Raw genomic sequence first — 20,276 nt, forward strand, 5'->3', positions numbered from 1 at the left:
CTGACTGTCAGTTCTAATAGAAGTGAACAGAAATTAAAGGTTCCTGGTGGGTTTTGGTAGCTGAGGTGATCTGTGGCTCTGAGTCCAGAGAAAAAGTAGTTGGACCATCCTGGGTGTGTAGAGTTCACAGTTAACCTGTAGTAACTGCTTTAAAAATATATTTGATTATATATTCTGTATAGATGATTATATGGTCTCCATCATTTGATGATACAGTCTTTATTTGTCCCTTTCTGTCAGTTTTGGGCCCTCATTTCAAGAAGGATATTGAGTTGTTCAAGCACATGGAGAAAGAGCAATGAAGCTGGTGAAGTGACTAGAAAATGAGTTATGAGGCGTGACTGAGGGAATTGAGGTTGTTTAGTCTGGAGGAGAGGTTGAGGGGAGACCTCATCACTCTCTACAGCTACTCGAAAGGAGGTTGCAGCGAGGAGGGTGTCAGTCTCTTCTCAGGTGACAAGTGATACAAGGAAATGGCCTCAGGTTGTGCCAGGGGAGGTTTAGATTAGACATCAGGAAGAATTTCTTCATAGAGAGGATGGTCAAGTATTGGAACAGGCTGCTGAGGGAGGCGGTGGAGTCCCCATCCCTGGAGGTATTTAAGAGAGGTGTGGATGTGGCGCTAAGGGATGTGGGTACTCAGTAGGTCAGGTTGATGGTTGGACTTGATGATCTTGAAGGTCTTTTCCAACATAAATGATTTCATGATTCTGTAATAGTCAGCCTGAAACTTTAATTGTAGACTGGCCTCCCCTTTGATCCGAATCGTATCAGCCAAGGCTGAGTTTTGGGTTTTCCTGTGGAATTTGAAAACTGGTTTTGGTTTACTTCAATTCCTCTTCTTGTATTTGGGTTGGGTTTGCTTCCCTCTCTCACTGTAAAATCTACAGCATCCTTCGACCCTCGCAGTGAAAGGTTTGCATGTAAATGACCAAACATGATTAATGTGGTGTGCAGTTTTTTGTGTCATGTTGTGGGACCCAGGTTTTGAGTTGCATTTTTTTTTCTTTCTTCCCACCTATCTTTTTCCCTGAAGAAGCAAGGATTACAGAGTTGAATTGTCTGACAGACCCCATTTTTTTCTTCTGTTGTCTCTGTGGTTTTTTTTTGTTTGTTTGTTTGTTTTTAATACCAGTGAATATATTTTAACCAAATTTAACAGGCACAGAGGTCTCAGATATATTAATTTTCTACCAGTATCTTGAAATCAGTGGGCATTACATAAGAGAAGCACTCTCTACAAGCGTAGGTCAGAAGACCCACCTGTATTTGCTATTCAGACATCTATGCAGGAGGGAATTTGAGACATAAATCAATAGGAAATGAGACCACTTTGGGTCTGCTGCTCACCAGCCTGCTCATCTTCCTTCTGCCTCTACGTTCAGATGGATTGTTAGCAGCAGGAAGGGGACAATTCTCTACCTGAGCACACCATAGGGGTGACAAGAGGTGGATGTGAGCTGTGGGAGTCTTACACTGAACACGGGTGGCAGTTGGGGAAACTCAGTGCACTTCGGATACACTTATTATTTCTGGACCAACTTTGAAGCAGGGGAGGACAGGGAAGTGTCCCTGCTTAAATGGGCTGTGCTGCTGCTTCCGCGTGTGTGTGCACGCTGATTAATTGCATTTCTTTGTAGCTTGGTAGTCACTTCATCCAGGGGACATGGAAGGATATGCAGTTAAATAACACTCGGTGTGTCTCTCTAATTTCTGGAGCTGCCTGTGAATGCTAATACTGTTATTCAACAATCTGTTTCTCAGCTCTTATAGCAGAACTGGAAGTTTTGTGAACTTGTAGGTGATTTGCCCAGTGAAACCACAGCAGGCTGGTAAGGGCATGATCTGGTTTTGTGCATCTCTTGGAACAATCTCCATTTATTTGCGAGGAATTAATATGTCAAAGGATGATCTACAGCTTGATTTAAAAAAAAAAAAAGTCCAAAGGTATATATTTTTCATGTATGTGAGTTCAACACTAAAAAGAAATCTAAGGCAAGGAGATTTTTCAGTTTGAAATCTGTGGATTTGCTTTTTTGTTGTTCTCTGCTTCTGGCTGCCATTCTGTGAGATAGAGCCTGTTTGGAGGTGCTAATCTATATGTAACGAAATTTCAGAGAGCTCACTTTCTATAATTGTAGCGCTCCAACTGTTCTTTGAGATCCCTGTGAATGTATCACACATAATAATCAAAGAAAATAGCAGAAAGTCTGCAATTAGAAACCTAACAAGTAGTGCTTATATGGTGATAGCTAAAAAAGTTACAATTCACACGTGTTTGTTTTCTTTATACAATTCAGTAAGACATATCCATGCCTTTGCTAGGGTAGAAAACACTTTAAAACAGTACAGGAATTTATGATGTGCATGGATCACTTTGAAAACCAATCTTTTTCTTTTTTTTTTTCTTTCCCGACTGAAAGCTGTTTTGAAGGTGGAAGACCTGTTATACTAGCCAGCTTAATTTATTTTTCTTCCCTATTTAAGTCAGTAAAGTAGGAACCTTTCAAGTGAACAACACTGAAAGATTAGTACCATTAAAGGCCTAGCTAATACCTGTGTTGAGTCAATAATGGAGCACCTTACATGAAGCTACTGACCATTCCTTGTGGACCAGCTCTATGCTTATTCTAATTGTCTGGGATGCTGTGCGCTTGTCCCTTGCCAAAAAGGAGGGAAGGTGCAGTCTAGGCACAAACTACCATGTACCCAGCACTCTGTGGCATGTAGACGTAACTGTATTAACAAGTAATTGAAGTGGCAATTGACTATAGCTTAATATTGCAATATACAGGTAACTTGTGCGCTGGGTTGTTACATATTCCTCAGATTAACTATTCCAAGTGATTTGGGGGAAAGTTTGACTTTTTGAAACAGTATGATGCAGTAAAAAATAAAATAAAATAATAAAATAAAACAGTACAATGGATAAAATACTGTAGTGAATTTGAGTTATTGATGGTAAAGGAGGTGAAAATAAGAGACTGGAGGCAAAGGTATATAGGCAGATCCAAATTGCCAGACCAAAGCAATCAGGGGCAGAAGAAGGTGATGTAAAAGGGGACTGAAAAGCAAGAAGTGATTGTGAACTGAATACTGGCTGTAGACTGGATTAGAAGTGATTTTAAAATAGCAGTTAAAAAGACACATTACTGGCAGTGATTTCTGATCACCGGGATTTCTGCCAGCAAAAGACATAGAGGTGTGGATCAGCCATGAAAAGGGAAAACCAAGAACGTCAGCTGGGTTTTGCCTTTATTTTTTTGAAAGTATGTGTAAAACCTTGTGCATGTTGATGGTATTGGAGCTTGAGGGGAGAACTTCAGTAGCTGGCAGATGATAATGTAACTGTCACTGTTGTGTGTGGGGGAAACGTCACCAGAGTTTGTAAAAGTGTTTTTAATTTCTATTCCTTCCTATTTAAAATACAAAGCTTTTAGGATCCTAATAGCCTCAGCATTGCTGCGGAGTGTGGATTTGGCATTAACTCAAGGAGCATTACTTAGTTGAGTCACCATTAAGAGCTTTCTGAAGCATCTGGGGTTCCCTCAGAGGTGTCTCCCATGGTCCCGGTCAGACCTGGCCTTGTTTTGCTTATGAGACTTGACGAGATCATAGCCCAGGGTGGGAATGGCTGCTGCAAAGAGCTCCATAGATTCGGGAAATAGGATGGATTGGGGTCAGGCTGATAAGATTTAAGTTGACACGCATTCTGTGAGATGAAAAGGTCATGTTGCAATGGCAGGGGTTTGGTTGCTGTGGGTTTTTTTGTGTTTTTTTGGTTTTGGGTTGGTCTTTTTTGGTTGGATGTTTGGTGGGTTTTTTTGTTTGTTTTTTGTTTGTTTGTTTTTGTTGCTGTTGTTTTGGGTGTTTGTCTTTTGACTTGAACTTCACTGATGGTAATCTGGTTCACAAAAGTAAGGGAATGTGGCCACCCTTGGGTATCAGGGCTTTTCTAATGATTTCAGGTGGTGACAACTCATTCCTCTGATATGGCCCAATTGTTCAGATAATGCCAGTCCACTCCACACTTCCCATATCCTCCATATTTCAGGAGCCTTTCCCATGGCATCAATAAACCAATATCCAGAAAACCATTGAGCCTCACGATGGGATGGCTGAGCTGCTCTGATACCACTCCCTTTTCGAGGGATTCGACTGGAGGAAATGTAGAGATCTACACCTGGCTAAGAAAATCTCCTTTTGTCCCTGCTATAAAATCTTAAACCTAAAGAAGAAAGGATTTTCAATAGGGTAGAACTTCTATGAAGATATATATATATATATATTTTTATATATATATATAAAATATTTGTATCAAAGCATTACTGTTTTTTTTCATTGAAAAAAAATTACACTATTGCCACCAAGTCCTACCTGTGCTCTGTGCTGTCTGTAAATGAAACAAAAAAGTATCTTCTAGCTCAAAGAGAACATAATGTATGTGTGTATATATATTTGTGTGTGTGTTTATATATAAAATTATGATTATAATGTAAGTAGAGAGAGTTATTACTTATACTCTTTACTGTGGTCAGGTGGGTTGGAGCTTTCTATTTTCTGTGTTTGAGACTCCTTTTAAAGCAGTGATAGCTATTTTTATATTTCTCAGAATTTTTCTCTTTGGCATTGATTTGTTTACAGCTCTTGTACTTGCACCCAATTTCCACCTGTCATGGAGGTGTGATGACTTAAGTCAAATCTCATACATAAGAGTCCCTTACACCCGTTTGAAATACAGTATACTCCCCCTAGAGCGTGGGTATTTGAAACCCTAACACTTCTATTCACCGTTGCTACTTTTTTGCTTGTGAAATTGGTATGGTTGCTCTGAGCACCAGAAAGATAAATCTTCAATTTTCCTAAAAACACCTGCATTATGATGCTGTTGGAAGCTGTGTAACCAAATGGTATTATTGACCAACATGGCAGTATATATATCCACCTGTACTGCTGTATTTTTCCCTAGAGGAGAATATAGCTTTCTCCTTTTTTGCCTTCTTTAATCCGAGCAAACAGCATATCTAGATCTTCTAAAGCTGAGAATATTCCCACTCGGGTAAATGCGATAGCAACAGATAGCCACTCAATGAGCAAATGAGTTGTGCCAGGCATTTTAACAACAAGGTAGGTTAGCCAGGTTATAATTGTCTTTAATTGGCACTTGCAGAAGCTGTAACATTTACCTGAACCTGATTGGCACTGGGAAAAGTGGAAAATTCTGTTGCTCCTTTGAAAAGAATCAAAGAAATAACTTCAGATCTCGAATTTGAAACAGAATATCCTGCTGATTGACCACGCATATTGGTATCAGTAGGATTTTTTGATCCAAAAAGCTGAATGATCACTGCAAGCAGTGAAGACAAAAAAAAATCAGCTCCATGGCAGAGAGCATGTAGTTTTGCTTTTATATTTTTTTCCCTTCTTTTCCAAGAGCATTTCAGAAGGCTCAGCCCTTTTCCCTGCTGAATGCATGTTGAATTCTTGCTTCTTCTGTTGTCCTCAGAGATTTTGAAGTATTTGTAAGTAAGGTTAACTAGATTTTTGTCTAGTTTAGTGATTTTTAATAATGGAAAGAAGATGCTGTCTTTCCCATCCCACCCACCGTTGCACCTTTTTACTGTAAAAATCTGATTTTGTTCATGAGTAAGAAATGGGTGAAGAACACATTTACCATAGGCCTGTGCCCCAGTCCTGCACTTCTCATGAACTTGTAAAGCAGGGTTGTATTTTCTTATTCCGTTGTGTCCTGCAAACTTCCCCTCTTTTTTTTTTCTTTCTTTTTTTTCAGGAAATACCCACAGGCTTTAATTTCATACTTACTGCTGCATTTTTCAGTTATTTTTCAACTTCTGCAGTGAATGGCTTTTGCTTTCAGTGTTTCTGTTCTGTAGGAGGAAACTGTGGGTGGTTACAGCTGTAACATGTGCTCCATAATCTCAGAGCATTTGTTCAAAAATTTCCCGTTTGCTCTGTTTCAATTTTTAACTAGTTGAGTGGCGTGTCCTGGTGCCCCAAGGGAGCCTTACTGCTCCAGCACTGTGGGCTGTATTGTGTCCCACCAACCTTTTGAACACTTGGCAACAGCGACAAGACCCTACAAGACCAACAGCCTCTAAAGAGACAATGAGGGATGAAGGTTGTGTTGTAAGCCCAGCAATCACTGCAGATGGGAATTGAGGGGAGAGGCTCTCTAGGTTTTGTTTTATGCTTGGGTTAACTTTGTCCCCTAAGCTTCTGGCCAGCCCATCCGCAACCCACATTTCTGCTGAAGCCCCTGGGGCAAGGCAGGTGTCCTTTTGAGGCTGTATTAGGGAGCAGTGGGAGTCTTCATGTTGGTAGCCAACAGCAGAAAGGCCAAAATATTGATTGGGAAATGTGGAACAAAAGGATACTGTTTCCTAAGAGGAAGCAGAAGGCATGAGCAGCAGGCAGTTTGGATAGAAAGAGGGACTTTGGAGTAGGAGCAAAGACAAAAGAGACCAGAGCTTGCCCTGGTTTATATCCATCCTATTTGAGAGCATGTGGGTATTATGTCCTCATGTTAATGCTCTCTGCAAGACTTTTTTTTTTTTCCCTCCTACTTGTTTTGATGATGTGGTATTTGCATTGCAAGTTTCCTTGATACTGTTGTTATAGAGACGTTTCTCCTCTCCTCGTGCCAACTATTAAGAGCCATCATGTGCAATACCATTTGAGCTTATTCTTCTCCTGGCATTAGCAGAGAGATTTCTTCTCTTTGTAAATGTTGAAATGTTTTGCAGCTTAGTTATAAATATAGCAAAATCATGTTGCTTTAGTTCCAGCATCTGGTAGGATCACTTTAAAATATAATTGAGTAAAAATTAGACTTTAAACAGCAATTTTGTCCCTATTTTGCTACTTTAAAGCCCCAAAATCCAACTTTTTTGTCTTGATATCTATAAACAAATCTCTTCTTTCTTTCACGAAACTAAAAATAACTACAAATGCAGTCTCTTTCCAAATTGCTTGCAATTTATATTAGCAGTGGCTTCAAGACTTGAAGCATGGATCTGCCTATTGAGTAGTCCCTGAACAGAGGGATGCGGGCTTTGTCAGGGAGACAGCCAGATATGAAACTGTGGTTGCCTCCTGTTTACTATTGATAATGTCCACTTATGATAATTCGGTACGGAAATGAAAGCCAGGTGAAACACGTATGAATCTTGTTGCTGTACGTACGGGTTCCTGCTATATAGGGTGTGCACCTGGGATGTGAGCACCCATTCTCTACACTGCTAAAATTCAACACCCTTCTTGGGGAAGTATACAGCAGGTCTGTGGTGGAGTCCGAAATTGAAATAAAGGATCTATTTATTCTCTCTCCATTTCTGTTCCTTTTTTTTTTTTTGCCTTTTCTCCTTTTTTTTCTTTCTTTTTTTTTTTTTTCATTATCTTGTTTATTGGAGGAAGCGTTTGGACCAGAAGGCTTTTGAAATTCTGTCCCAGGTTTTCAAGTCTGCTCTCAGTTTTGGTGCAGAAGCTTTGCTCAGTGCTTACAACAGGTACATATCTCTGTTTAGGAGACGAGGCTGCTTGGAAGGAGGTTGTGAGCCTTGCATTTTTCAGACCACTTCCATAAACCCGTTTTGAGTTTAGTATCTCAGTTTAACCTTCTTCTGAACAACTAGTTGCAGTCATCTTTATGAGGTAATTCAAGGTTCTAGATTTCCTATGTATATTAAATCAGTTAATGATACTTCTGCGATTCTCTGCAAGGAAGAGTTTATTTATACATAGAGAGCTGAAGAAGGGAAATGCCCCTCTTGCTGTCTCAGAGCTCCTCATTCATGAAGCTCATCTTCGCAAGAGTGAAATAGCTCTCTTTTGTAATTTGTATTTCTTCATAAAACTATTAAGAAAGACCATTGCTAGGCAAAATATCTGAGTCTTTAGTAATTTCTCTTTTTTATTTTTCTTTCTGATGATGATGACTTGAGGAAGATTGAAAGCATATGTACGTGTATGGGAGATCTGTGGCTGTGCTTCGAAATGTGCTTCTTTAGTCCCGGTTGGTAGTTCAGAAACTTTGGGGAAGACTCTTCTTGGCAAACAGTGTCTGTGCTATAAAAAGATTTGTGGCTGTAGTCAGAAACCTGTTACATCTGTTAAAAAACAAGTAAAACATGAACCCTGCCACAAAAGCTTCCTCTAAACTTAATTTAAAAGCAGATAAAGTGGGCAAAGGATGGATAAGGAAACAGCTTGGCTGTGATCCCAGTACAGGTTTCCCAATTCCCAGGGTTTAGATTACACTGCTTGTAATCTACCCAAAGACTTCAGACCTTGGTAGACACAGGCAGCAGAAAAATAAAACTAACGTGACTTAGTGGCAGCAGTTCGCTATCTTTTCGCATCACAACACTTATTTTGCAGCATTCGGAAAAGATGCGTTACACGGAGATTTTTACATGCCATATCTTCATTTAAGAGCTGTGGCACACATTAAATTTAATTACTCTCCTTCTATAGCTTAAATTGAGGGCAGCTTCAAAAATGAGGGTGGCTTCTATTAAACTTAATTACTTTTCCCTGCAGTCTGCATGGTTAGTAATCATGGGTAGATTCTAAACAAAGATACAGCAGAGAGATTCTTTTATGAGAATAGGGTTGGAAAGTAGCCTATAAAATATAGAGAGATGCCAAATACCTTTTATACCCAGCTTTAATTTATTATTGTTATAGTTAGCTAACGTAATAATAATAATAACAATAATAATAATGTTTCAGTGTGATTAAGAAGGGATTGTTGGGGAAGGGGTGTTAGTTGAATTTGGCCTTTAAACGTTTAAGCAATGAATTCTTCAATTTCTTCAAGTTCCTTTGCAGATTTATGAGGTGAAAAAAGGTTAATGATAGAATATTTTATAATGTCTTCTATTGACTATAGATGGCAGATCTGACAGTTAAAATGAAAATTGTTCCAGAAGAAACTTGAGTCAAACTAATTATTGGAGATGTTATAGGGATGTATAATTATATTCACCTTTAAAAAAAGAGAGAGAGAGAGGAAAAAGTTTTATTACAACTGTGCTTTTTAAAGAACAAGTGGAGAAATAAAAGCTGTAATTGTTCTTAATTATAGCTAACTGTAATTGCACACGACTGCAATATGCAGCACATCAGCAGCGGATTAAGAGATCCTGGCATATGTGTAGTGTACAGAACAACTTTGAACAGAGGTGTAGTTTTATGAATATAGTTACGTATAATTTAGGTCTCTTATTTTGGATTCCATCCGTGTTGATTTTGTTTTATTTTTATGGCTATTGTAGCGAGATAATTGTCACTGGGAAGGTGCTTCTGCACTGATACATCTGCTTCAAATGAGTCAAAAACCCTCAAAAGAAAAACTTGTTTTCTTTTACACCAATGATCTGATGTGACCAGGAGAGATTTTCTCAAATGCCCTTGTGTATATACTGATGCAGATAGATGGCTGGTGGAATTTTTTTTTATGCATCTCAACATAACAAGCACCAAACTCCCAAGGATTTTGCAGCGTGGTTGAAAATCTTTGTTAGCTATCTATCTGCAAGTTTTTAGATTCAAACCCCTCAAAAATGTAACCCAAGAGTTTTTAGCCCATGTGAAAATGCTGCTTTGAACAAAATCTAGGGATGTGGATGCCTGAAGGTAGGCTCTGATTTCATCTCTTTGCACCTGATTTACAACTTAACTTTTTCCAGACACGTGCACACAGCTCCTGGTTTTGGCTGCAGTTTTACCTGTAAAACATTTAGTTATCGTTAGGTGCTGAACTAAAGAGGGAATGCAGACGCCTAAAGGAGGCTGCTGAGCTTCAAGACTGCTGGTTATATTTTGTGTTGCAAAAGAGATCATTGCTGAAAGAGTGAGGGTCAATGTGCATCGTATTATTGACAAATGCGTGCATGTTCTTGTGATGGTAATTTCTGCATCTCTTGAGTACTTCAGATGCTTTCAGTTTTGTCTCGATTTGCCAGGATCCTCTTTGATGTTCCCAACCTGTTTTAAGCTGTTCCTTTTACCCAAAAATAAATAAAACCCATCTGTCACTGAATGCCTTCCTTCCAAAACATAGTTTTGCAAAATGTTTCAGTCTTGGGCCAGCAGCAGGTTTCAGAGTTAATTCAGCCTAACCTTTGTGGACCAGAAGGGATCTTTTAGGCTGTTGGGATAGGGTTGGGTTTTGCCCCGGCTTGCACAAACTGCAGCACTGGATGTGAATGAAGTTTGGTCAGCCTTGTACTTTGGAAAAAGTATATATGTCTATCCCAAAGGAGAAGGCTTTGCAAAAGTACTGTGTGCTTTAAAATAGGGGTTTCTCCAAGAAGATCAGGGATGAATGAGAAGTGAGAGGCAGATTTCTGAGTAAAAAGCAGCATCAAGAAATCAGGTGAAATGGGTAATTTAGATTACAATGTAAAGAAGAGGTAAAATGGATTGCTAGATGCACAAGCAAGCATGTGAAGATGTAGGTATACTAGAAGTTAAACTCTTTCTTGCAGGTATCTGTAAGAAATCAAAACTTGTTTCAAAAGCTTTAATGTACGGAGAATCTCCTGATAACTGCCATGTTCTATATAAAGCACTCACTTCAAATGGCAGCACTGCAGCAAAAATGTATCTATTACAGGGCTGCTAATAAGCAAATGTGAGCAATATTTCTTGACAGAAGGCTGTGGGTGTTTTTTAATAAATCTGTGTTAAGTAGCAAAGGGATAAGAGCTGAAACCCAAATAGCAATCCACTTCGGCTACTGTTTTCTCAATTGAAGTATAGATGGATGCATTGACCCTGATTGGAAATTCTTGAAGGACAATTCTGGTTAGTAGAAGCTAATGTGGAATTAAATGTGTATACATTTGTGTATGTATTCCCAGAAAAGCTAATGATACAATTCTGAATGCTGAACATGTTCCCCGCTCCTCTTTGTTAATACAGTGTTGCTTGTGCACTGCAATAAACTATTATTTCCGTGCTACTTCTGTAATTACATTTAATAATCAGCTCTCACAGTCCAATAGTATTAAACGTAGGAGTCTTTTCAACAAACTATGATAAATAGCTCCTTGCAGAACTGTTGTACTTGAGGAAGCTTTATGGCTCTCTTTGTAAGATTTGTCATTTTCTTAATGCTGCTTCAAAAAGCTTCTGAGCTTCACTCTGGACCATCACTGTATTTTCCCTTCCCCCTCTGCCTGCGAGTGTATCTGGGTAAATGAAGCTTAATGTGCCATTTCCAAGCACTGTGACACTCCTCCAGGGCTGGTTACATTTACCATTGCTAAAGTCTAAATAAGTGAGTTTTAATGAGCAGGAATGCTTGCTAATAGCTGATTCAGGTACTTAGTAGTCCATGTTATTTAACTGTGGTGGAATTACAGAACATAAATGGTCTGATGATTAATAGATGTACCTGCTATATATTTGCAGCCTAATAGTTTGTGCCATTAAAGAACAACCTTTACATCTTCTGGTTTGGATGTGGTTATGGAGAAAAGGACTTGCTTGTACATTTATTTCATTGCTAGCATACACCTTAAAACATTTGAAATAATAATTTTACGATACCGTCGATATTTTGTTCGGTAACATTACCAAACTTGTTGGAGAACACTGGTGCATGTGTACGTCGGCTTCCCAAAGTGGTCAGCTCTGCAGCTTTGCTCTCTGCTTAGGGCTGTCAAAAATAAATTCAAGTTGTCCTTTTAAGGTCAGAAATAAGGCAGCGGATTAGATCTTATCTCCTTACTCCTCCTGTACCATTAATTTGGGGCAGTAGTAGAGGGACCAACAAGAGCAGAGCTTGACCGTATTTTTTTTGAACACTTCTGATCTGCGTACGGGCAAGTGGCAAGGGGAAAAAGGCAAAAACTAACAGATGAACAACAAATGAACAAGCATGAAGAAATGATAGCATCCAACATCTGTTGTGGTTTGCGCTGAGATACTCCAGAAGATTCTGCAGTATTTATGGAAATAGTGTAAGGGCTGTTTTGAACTGCAGCTAATAGGACACAGGCTGCTGTCTGGCAGGCTTGTTCACAGAGTCTTTTCTATGTTTTCCTATTCCATCCCATGTTTCAACCTGACGTTGTTGGTTTATGGATCACGGGGAGGAGATGTCAGGAGAGAAAGGAGCAACTGTTAGTCCTTGCCGAACCAGCAGAGAGAAAGGCAGTAACTATATCAGCAGGTGGATTAAAAGACAATACGGGCAGATGTCTGAAGGAGATGTTGGCAGTGCTGGCAGCACTGGTGTTCCAGGTACAGATGAGCTGCTTTCAGTAGCTTCCGAATCCAGTGAAACCTCTGTTAAAGATAAGCATCCAAAACGTAGGCAGGCTTTTCCAGAGTTGTCAGATGCTGCCTCGGAGCTGGGGTAAGGCAGCTGCAGCATTTTTCGAAGCTGGTTTCTATTTCCGTAGCTGGGAGCGTAGGCAGAGGAGCTTGCATCTGCCCCTGGCACAGCATGTGGCCATGCCCCAAATCCCTGCTTCTGTGAGACTCTTCAGCTAGGACTAACCTTGTGAGATATCTGACACTTGATGCTGCCTTGTGAGTGAAAAAATAGCGAGAGGTGTCTGCTCTCAAAACTGGAAGTCAGAAGCTCCTGGAAAGTTGTGGTTTTCTTTTTTATTTTTATTTTTGTTTGTTTGTTTGTTTTTGTTTCTGGTAGCTGCCAATGCAGATCCTGTAGAAACCATGTTGTCTGCTAATTAAACTGAGAAAGCAAGCCTACCCTCTTTCTGAATGTTCGTTCTTCTAAGATGCCTGTATTTTAGCATCTCATTTTGTACCAAAAGTCCTTCAGCTTCATAAAACTTCAGATACTCCCCAAAACATGTCTTCCCAGTCCTGCACTGGGTAAGATGAATAAGTACTTGAATACTTAGTAGCTGAAGTATCCAAGTTGTTCTAATTCAGTAAAGTATTTGGAGACCAGGATGAGATGCCATTTTCAAGCTTGGCATCTTCTCTGGGTTACTTCTCTGAAATAACTTTAAATAAAGCCTCCAAATTCCTTGAATGGCTTCACGTCTGTGTTTATTAGTGACAACATGCAATATCAGGAAATCCTGAAGTTTTGAGCTGCTAACATGTGAAATTTGGAGAGAGAGGCTGAGGTGTGGGAGATGGAAAACAGTTGTTAGGGTGTGTCTTTCTTTTTGTCATTCATCATTAAAGTGAAGAGATCAACATTTGACCCAACCAACAGCTGCTGCATGATAGAAGCCACTTATGTAAATGGCACATTGAACTGTTCCCCACGCCCTGCACAAATATGAGAAAGTCTTAAATATCAGAAGGCATTTACTGCAGCCCTGTACAACAGTTTAGAAATTAAGGAAGGAATCTAGGCCACCTCCATCTGTAGTTTTCAAATAATTTGTATCTTTCTTCATATATCTCATGCATTTTTGTGAAAATACGACTTCTGCAGAATTAACACGCAGTCCAGACTCCTCCTTCAGTTCTACATCTGTACAACTGAGTACGACTGCAAATTACCGCTGAGATTTCAGGTGTGATTCCCCTCCCTTCCTCTCTGTACAGCGGAGATGAGATGGTGGCAAAGTATAACATTGCAGAGAGTGGAAGCTGTAACATGAACTACAGGTCAGCCAAATGCCCAGTGTGCAAAATTTTCTACCCGGCCAGGTCACATTAAGTTTAATGAGCATACGGGGAGGAACATCTGCTGTTTTAGATGGTCTTCTCATTTTATTGAGAGTGAGGGTATATTCCTCCCACTAAGCTGTTACAGCTCCCTGAGGCAGGAGCCTGTGCATCTCTTCTTTCTCTCCCTGTACTAACAGGGCGAGGATGTAGGAGTCGGTTATCACGGCAGATTTCTCCTGCTCGTTCCTCCTGCTGCTTGCCATGCCCCAGAGAGCCAAATTCTGCACCCGTGGTGCCTCCTCCCTTCATTTCCATGTCATCAACTTTCAAAATGCAGTGCTTCCCTGAGAAAACACACAGCAACAGCAGGCCCTGTGCTGCGACAGAGATCTGCACATCCCTGATGGCAGGATCTGACCTTGGAGCAAAGCACCAAAATGGGATCTTTCTTCTTCTCTTTGCCCTGGCATTTTTCCCCCTCATGCCCCGGCTAAATTGTATCCTATCTGTGTCCCTATCACCAATCTATAAAATGAGCATACTGCTGCGTTTCTTCTACATATCAGTTTTTGTCTGGCTCTTTAACATCGGAGCAGAAGTTGTGCGAGGGGGACACTCGTCTGCTGTCCTTGGTGTGTACTTAGCCAAGCGGCCAAGATCTTAGCTGGCTTTTGTAAGTGAATTGTAACGAGTGACAATATGATCCAAATTATTCTTTAATTTGCAAGTTAAAATATTGCTGTCCTCATAGATGTTTGGGCAAGGGTATGTTTAAGTGAAACCTAAATTTTTATGAAACATATAAAACAGTCACAACGAAGAGGGCATGTTCTATTTGAGGTGTGATTTGTGTGTTGAATGTACCATGGAATTCCATTGTTTTGGTGACAGGATCTCATCACTGAAAACACAGAGCTTTCTATCCTTACCTAAGGAGGAATGAAAAATTCAGAAGTAGCAAATTTAGAATAGTGAAAAATGCTGCTTTTAAAAATAAGCATGGGAGAAAACAACAAGCATGTTTGCTCATGTCCTTTATCTCACTCAGCTAATCTTGCAGAATGTCAGCTTGTATAGAAACAGATTTTTACATATGAACTTGTTACATCACTTCCTAAAAAAAGAGTATTTAGCTTGTACTTAAATAGCACATTCAGAGACTGTTTATGCAGTATTTCTGCTGCAAATGTATACTTGTTAGCTTGCTAAACTCTGTGTGAAGTTTTAAAACTGCAGTGTACTTATTTGTTGTGCATTGTGTAAGAGAGTAGCATACTTTTTTTTTTTGAATATTTTAATTTTTCCTAAATATGAAACTTTCTCAAACATTTTGATCCTCCCTGGTCATAGGGTACGGTTCTTTAAAAAAATAAAAAATAAAAAAATGCTAAAAGCATATTATGTAAAGAAAACAAAACAAAACTACATTCAAAATTTCAGAACATTAAACCCCATGTTTTATCCAAACAGAGCTTGTTTATTTTGATGCACTCCTAACAATGCTGAGAGACTATCCAATTTAAGATGGGTGAAATATCTTGTGTCTCATAATGGTATTTCAATATGCACTATTAATTCTTCCAAGTCTGCTTGGACACAGTTCCCCCATGTGATTTGGGGAAGAGCAGAGACAACAATGTGCCTTTGGAGGTGCCATTTTTCAGCTGAAATGTGAAATCAATGTCCTGACCATTTGTGGTCATTAAAAATCTCATGGCAGTTTTCTGCAAGAGTAGAGGCATTGACTCCCAAGTCTTGGTGAAATTCCAGCTAAGTAATTATATTCCTCCTGATACAACTTTCCTTTTAAAGCTAATTTAATGTTCCTCTTCAGCTGTTCTCCCCTGTTTTAAGTGGAAAATCTTTCATTTCCCTTTGTAAACCTTTCTTTAGTTCTGCTTTATACTGACAATTAGTAGCCATCCTTCCTCTTGCTGCATCACTGAGGCATGTCTATGCAGCAGCAGCGTGCATGCAGACACATACCCATACAATTTAAAAAGCTCTTTATTGATGGTCTGGTTAAAAGCCATTGAAATTAATGGGATGCAACCCTTTGAGCTGGTGGTCATAGGAGTCGTCAACACTAGCTGAGCTGTGTGTTGTGGAGCCCTCTCTAAGCCTGCTTTTCTTGCCCCGCTGAGGGTTGAGTTGACAGGCTGTTGGTGCTACAGTGTCTGCTCCCCATCGGGGTGTAGACACTCAGGAAAGAGTGGTCAAAACCACCAGGTGTGTGGTTTGCTCTGGCGAATTGGATTTACCTGTGGGGCAACACAAAGAAGAGCTCCATGGTTAAGCAACATTTGGAAATAATTCAAGGTAGAACTTCTTAGTTATTAACATTATTGCAATTTGTTACATGCACCTTACCAGCGCACATGGCTTATCTAGCCACGTCCACAGTGGAAAATTCCTGGGGAAAACACACAAATTCTCAAGTCATCTTCTAGAATACCTTATTCCTCTTCAACTTGTACTTATTTTTGTTCACCAATATATCCCCTCTGGTATGGTTAATGCTTGTGCAACTTGTTTCACCCAAACCACAGATATCAGCTTAAACTATGTTTTTTGTTTTGTTGTTGTTGTTTTGTTTTGGTGGGTGGATGAGTGTTTTTTTGTTGTTGGTTTGGTTTGGTTTCGTGCTTCATCGAAAAATAGTGTAAGTGGAAGAAATAACTTCTGCAGCACATGCCAGAGAATAAAATGTGCTGTGGTCACTCGTTCCTGAGGAGACGGGACCTTCTTACCCTCTGGGTTCAAACAGTGACTGCAGGCTTGGATGCCTACAGCCATGACCACAGGACGTGGACACTTCTCTTCACAAGTGGGAAGACTCCCATATTCTGCATCTGTTTTTTTTCTGCTTGCATTTGTGCTGCTTTCTTTATTGCACACGATACAGATCCCTTCTTCAGCTTTGCTCTTATCCTTATGTCCTTATCCTCATATGCCTCATGTGCTGTAGGCGGGCTTTATCCTCTCCCCAAAGTGTGAGATGGAGAAAGGAAGAACATTGACACAATCGGAGGGATGTGTTGCTGCCTTTCTATTTGCATCCTCCCTAGCACCCTGATGCGTTGCTTGGCTTGAATTTTTATGCCTTTCTTTCCAGAACAGAAACCATTCTCGATGGAGAACTAAGGCTTTCCAAAGCACTAAGGGCCATGATTCTGAGGAAGCAAAAATTATTTCTAAGCATAGTCCTGACTCATATCAGTTGAACTCAAGCTTTCTGGTATGCATCTAGCAGAATACACAAGAGATTTTCCCAGCCGCCTTTTAAGCCCCCTCCCCTGTCTCTGGTGCCTCAGTTTACATCTCTGCAGAAGCACTGCACAGAGCATTAAATCAGACAAAAATGTTGTACTGTGAAAACTACCAAGCTGTGTTGTGCCAAACCCTGCATGTAGGTGGGTAACAACAGCTGCCAGTCAGCTTCTGAGAGAAGAGCACCATATGATTTCTCAGAGAACAAAACATTTAATACAAACACAACACTTTCCAAATATTCTGAAGAGTTCTCCTGAGCAACTTTCTCTCAACAAGACTATTAGGCAGTAAAGTCTGTTTGCTGATCTTTATGCAGATCTTCCCACTTCCACTTCAGTATAAGGTTTTGACTAAAATATTTATACTTTTCTGCTTTGGTACACATCCTACTTGGATCCTACGGGAAGGATTTCTCAGCCTGTGGAGAGAAATGACAAAATGTGCGTGTGTGTGCGCACAGTATTTGGTTCGCCCACCCTGGCTTACTGGTTTTTGAGAACAGCTATGTGTAGCCCTCTCCGGAGGGTGCAGGGCATCTTCAATAAGTCAAAGCTCATTGCAGATCTAGTGAACAATTTGAAAATGTGCAGTTTGATTTCTGGAAGGCCATATGCAATGGGGCAGCATATTGGGGTGCAGACCTCCCACGTGGCATCCTCCTGGCTTCAACAACATCTTTACCTTCCATATGTCTGGACCATTCTGCCCCCGATCTGTCCTATGTAGCTGTATGCATAATGCTGAAAAATCGAAAATGACCTTCCTGGAAATGCTCTGACTGTGCTTCATGATGTCACCATCTACCTAACAGCTTTTCCAGGCTCTTTAGCCTTGTCCTCTCTTGTCCTTAGCACTGTTGTGCATTAGCTCATCCCATTTACATTGGCACTGATTTCAGTGGGATTTGGAGCAGTCCTGATGAAATATTTAGGTTTCCATTTTCACTCTTTAAAGGTTGTCCTTGTACGTCATAGGCAATATATGAAAATACGTGGTCTTATATCAAGTTGTTTTTTTCACTTGTGTTCCTTGTATGTGTCACTTAGAAGTAGTGGGAATCTGAGCATTAGTTGTATAAGTCTAGCTTCAGTTTCTTGAAATGTTGCAGAATGAGTATCCATTATCTTTAAATAAACTTTAAGGGTATTCTTGATGACTAATTTGCTCCATAAGATTTTCTTTTTTAAACTCCCATGAAATATATTTATAGAGCAGTGTTGCTGCTATTCCTGATATTTATGGTACACTAACAGTGGACATTAACCATCTTCAGCAGTCAGCGTACGATTTATTTCCAGTGAGGTTGCAAAGATAATTGGGTATGTTTTCTAGGAAAATAATATTTTTAGCTTATTATTGTAAAGTTGTGGGGTTTTTTTATGGTTTAAATGTTGGTGAGTTGATGAGAAACAGTAAAAAGTTTAGATAGCTGGGAAGTAATCAGACTTCTCTTTTATTTGTGAGTTACAGAGTTTTATTTGAGTTAGATCTGTATTTCAAAAAATCGTTACCTTACATATTTTTGTTTAAAATTGGAATTTGATCTGCCGAAATGTGAAACTGGCAACACAATTAATTACATTAAAAATGTATATGCTAAAGGTCTGCAACATCTTTGTTTAAGATTCTGATCACATTCCCATTTTTACCACCATATCGACTATTTAATAATTGTTTTCATAAGGCTGGCATCTGTTGTGGAGTGGGTTATTTAACAAAAATGAAAATCTTTAGAAATTTAGATGCACCAATCACTCACTGCTCTGCTCAGAAGCTGGCAGTGCAGTTTCAGTTTAACGTCCTCTTTTGAACATACATTCTTCTGCTTCTTGCCACTACTCGTGATTCGTATGGATGTCTCTTTAAGCTGGATGAGCAACTGCTCTTTCATAAAATGCGGTCCCGTACCCTGGAGCAGTAAGGTTTGTGCTATTCTGTTATTTGAGTGATAATAGGTGGCTAAAGGCTAGGGAGTCCCTTCAGAAGAAGAAACAAAGAAATGCTTAGCCTTACTTTTTAGTCCGGGTTCTTTCCTCCCCAAAAAACCTTTGAATTAAAGGAGATGGTACCTGTGATTAGAGGTGGACAGGAAAAAATTCCTGACTGTCGGAACCATTTAGTGATACAGTTCATTGATAGCTTCCAGAAAATGTTACATTAATTTTTTTCAATGCCTAACTTATAAGTAGGGCTTGGAAAATAAAGTGATCTGATGCCAATGTGCAGGACAGTTAAATGAAAAAATACCTGAAATGTATGGCTGCATCAAAATGCCCTGTAGAAACCAAGGCTGTATTGCTCCACTCTAATTTCATTTTCTTCCTCTTTCCATTCTCTTCCTTTTCCTTCCAGCTCTCATCTTTAATGTTATTCACATCATGGACTTTGTCCATTCCTGGCACCTGTTAAATACTGACCTGGCAGCCCTTGCTGGGTGGGAGCTGGCACTTCTGAAAGGGCTCATATATGTGTTGGTCTGCTGCTGAACTGGGTGTGCAAGAAAAGGGCGTGAGAGGTCTTTTTATTTTCTGTTTATTGCTCTGAGCGCACCCGCAGAGCACCACTGTGATCTGTGCTTTTTGAAGCAAAACTCTCGGCAGGTCAGGTTGATAGTTGGATTTTATGATCTTGAAGGTCTTTTCCAACCATGATAATTCCATGATTCTGTGTTTAGAGGGACCACAAGGACATACATTGGTGGTAGATCTAGGATGTGTTTTAAGGACTGTGTACATAGGTAACAATAACGTTTAATTGTGCTTTAACTTGATGTATCAGTTACATGAGCCCACTTCAGTATCTCACACTTTGTTCCCCCCCAGACATATTGCACATCCACAAAATATATTCAAACAAGTAAAATGGATCAAAAAACACATGTATGGAAAATAACTATTGCCTAAAACCCAAGATAAGAAAGTTTAACACTAATGTAGCATTTTCTCAGTGCACGACATCATTATAAATGTCTTATGCCTCATTGCTGCAGAACTGAAAAAGGGAACTTTTTCAACTGGAAAATTGGCCCAGTGCTGCATTTTAGCTATGCAGGATCATGCAGTGCTGGTATTTGAAGGAATGATAATTTTACACTTAAAAAATGAGTAATTGAGAACATTATTCTGAGGAAATCCTTAGATCACACACCATCATCTGTTTTTCACATTCTTGTATATATGATCATGCAGACATTGCATCCACAAATGACACATTTGTGTATAAAATTGTGTGTATGTGCCTGCACTCCTATAAAATATAAGTAGTATAAAAGTACTTTTAAAAATTTGTAGCTTCTTTAAGAACCAACTTATTTTTCCTTGCTTTTTGTCTTTCAGAGAGACTTCCACAGAGTTGTCTGGAGCATTACCAAGGTA

At 39.6% G+C, this 20,276-nt stretch overlaps 1 protein-coding gene across 5 annotated transcripts in view; it reads left to right on the top strand.

The window, feature by feature from the left end:
* The window catches only part of CELF2 (CUGBP Elav-like family member 2), a 567,685-nt gene that overhangs the window by 236,409 nt on the left and 311,000 nt on the right, over nt 1–20,276 (top strand). For all 5 annotated transcript variants that reach the window (XM_080580950.1, XM_080580958.1, XM_080580956.1 and 2 more), the window contains one exon: nt 20,238–20,273. Coding sequence is in view for 3 of the 5 variants with exons in the window: in XM_080580958.1 (XP_080437084.1) it covers nt 20,238–20,273 (36 nt within the window). In the remaining 2 variants the exon portion in view is untranslated. The remainder of the gene's footprint in view (nt 1–20,237; nt 20,274–20,276) is intronic.

This window comes from Anser brachyrhynchus (genome assembly GCF_964034855.1).
Source record: "Anser brachyrhynchus genome assembly, chromosome: 1".
In the NCBI taxonomy this organism is placed as follows: Eukaryota; Metazoa; Chordata; class Aves; order Anseriformes; family Anatidae; genus Anser; species Anser brachyrhynchus.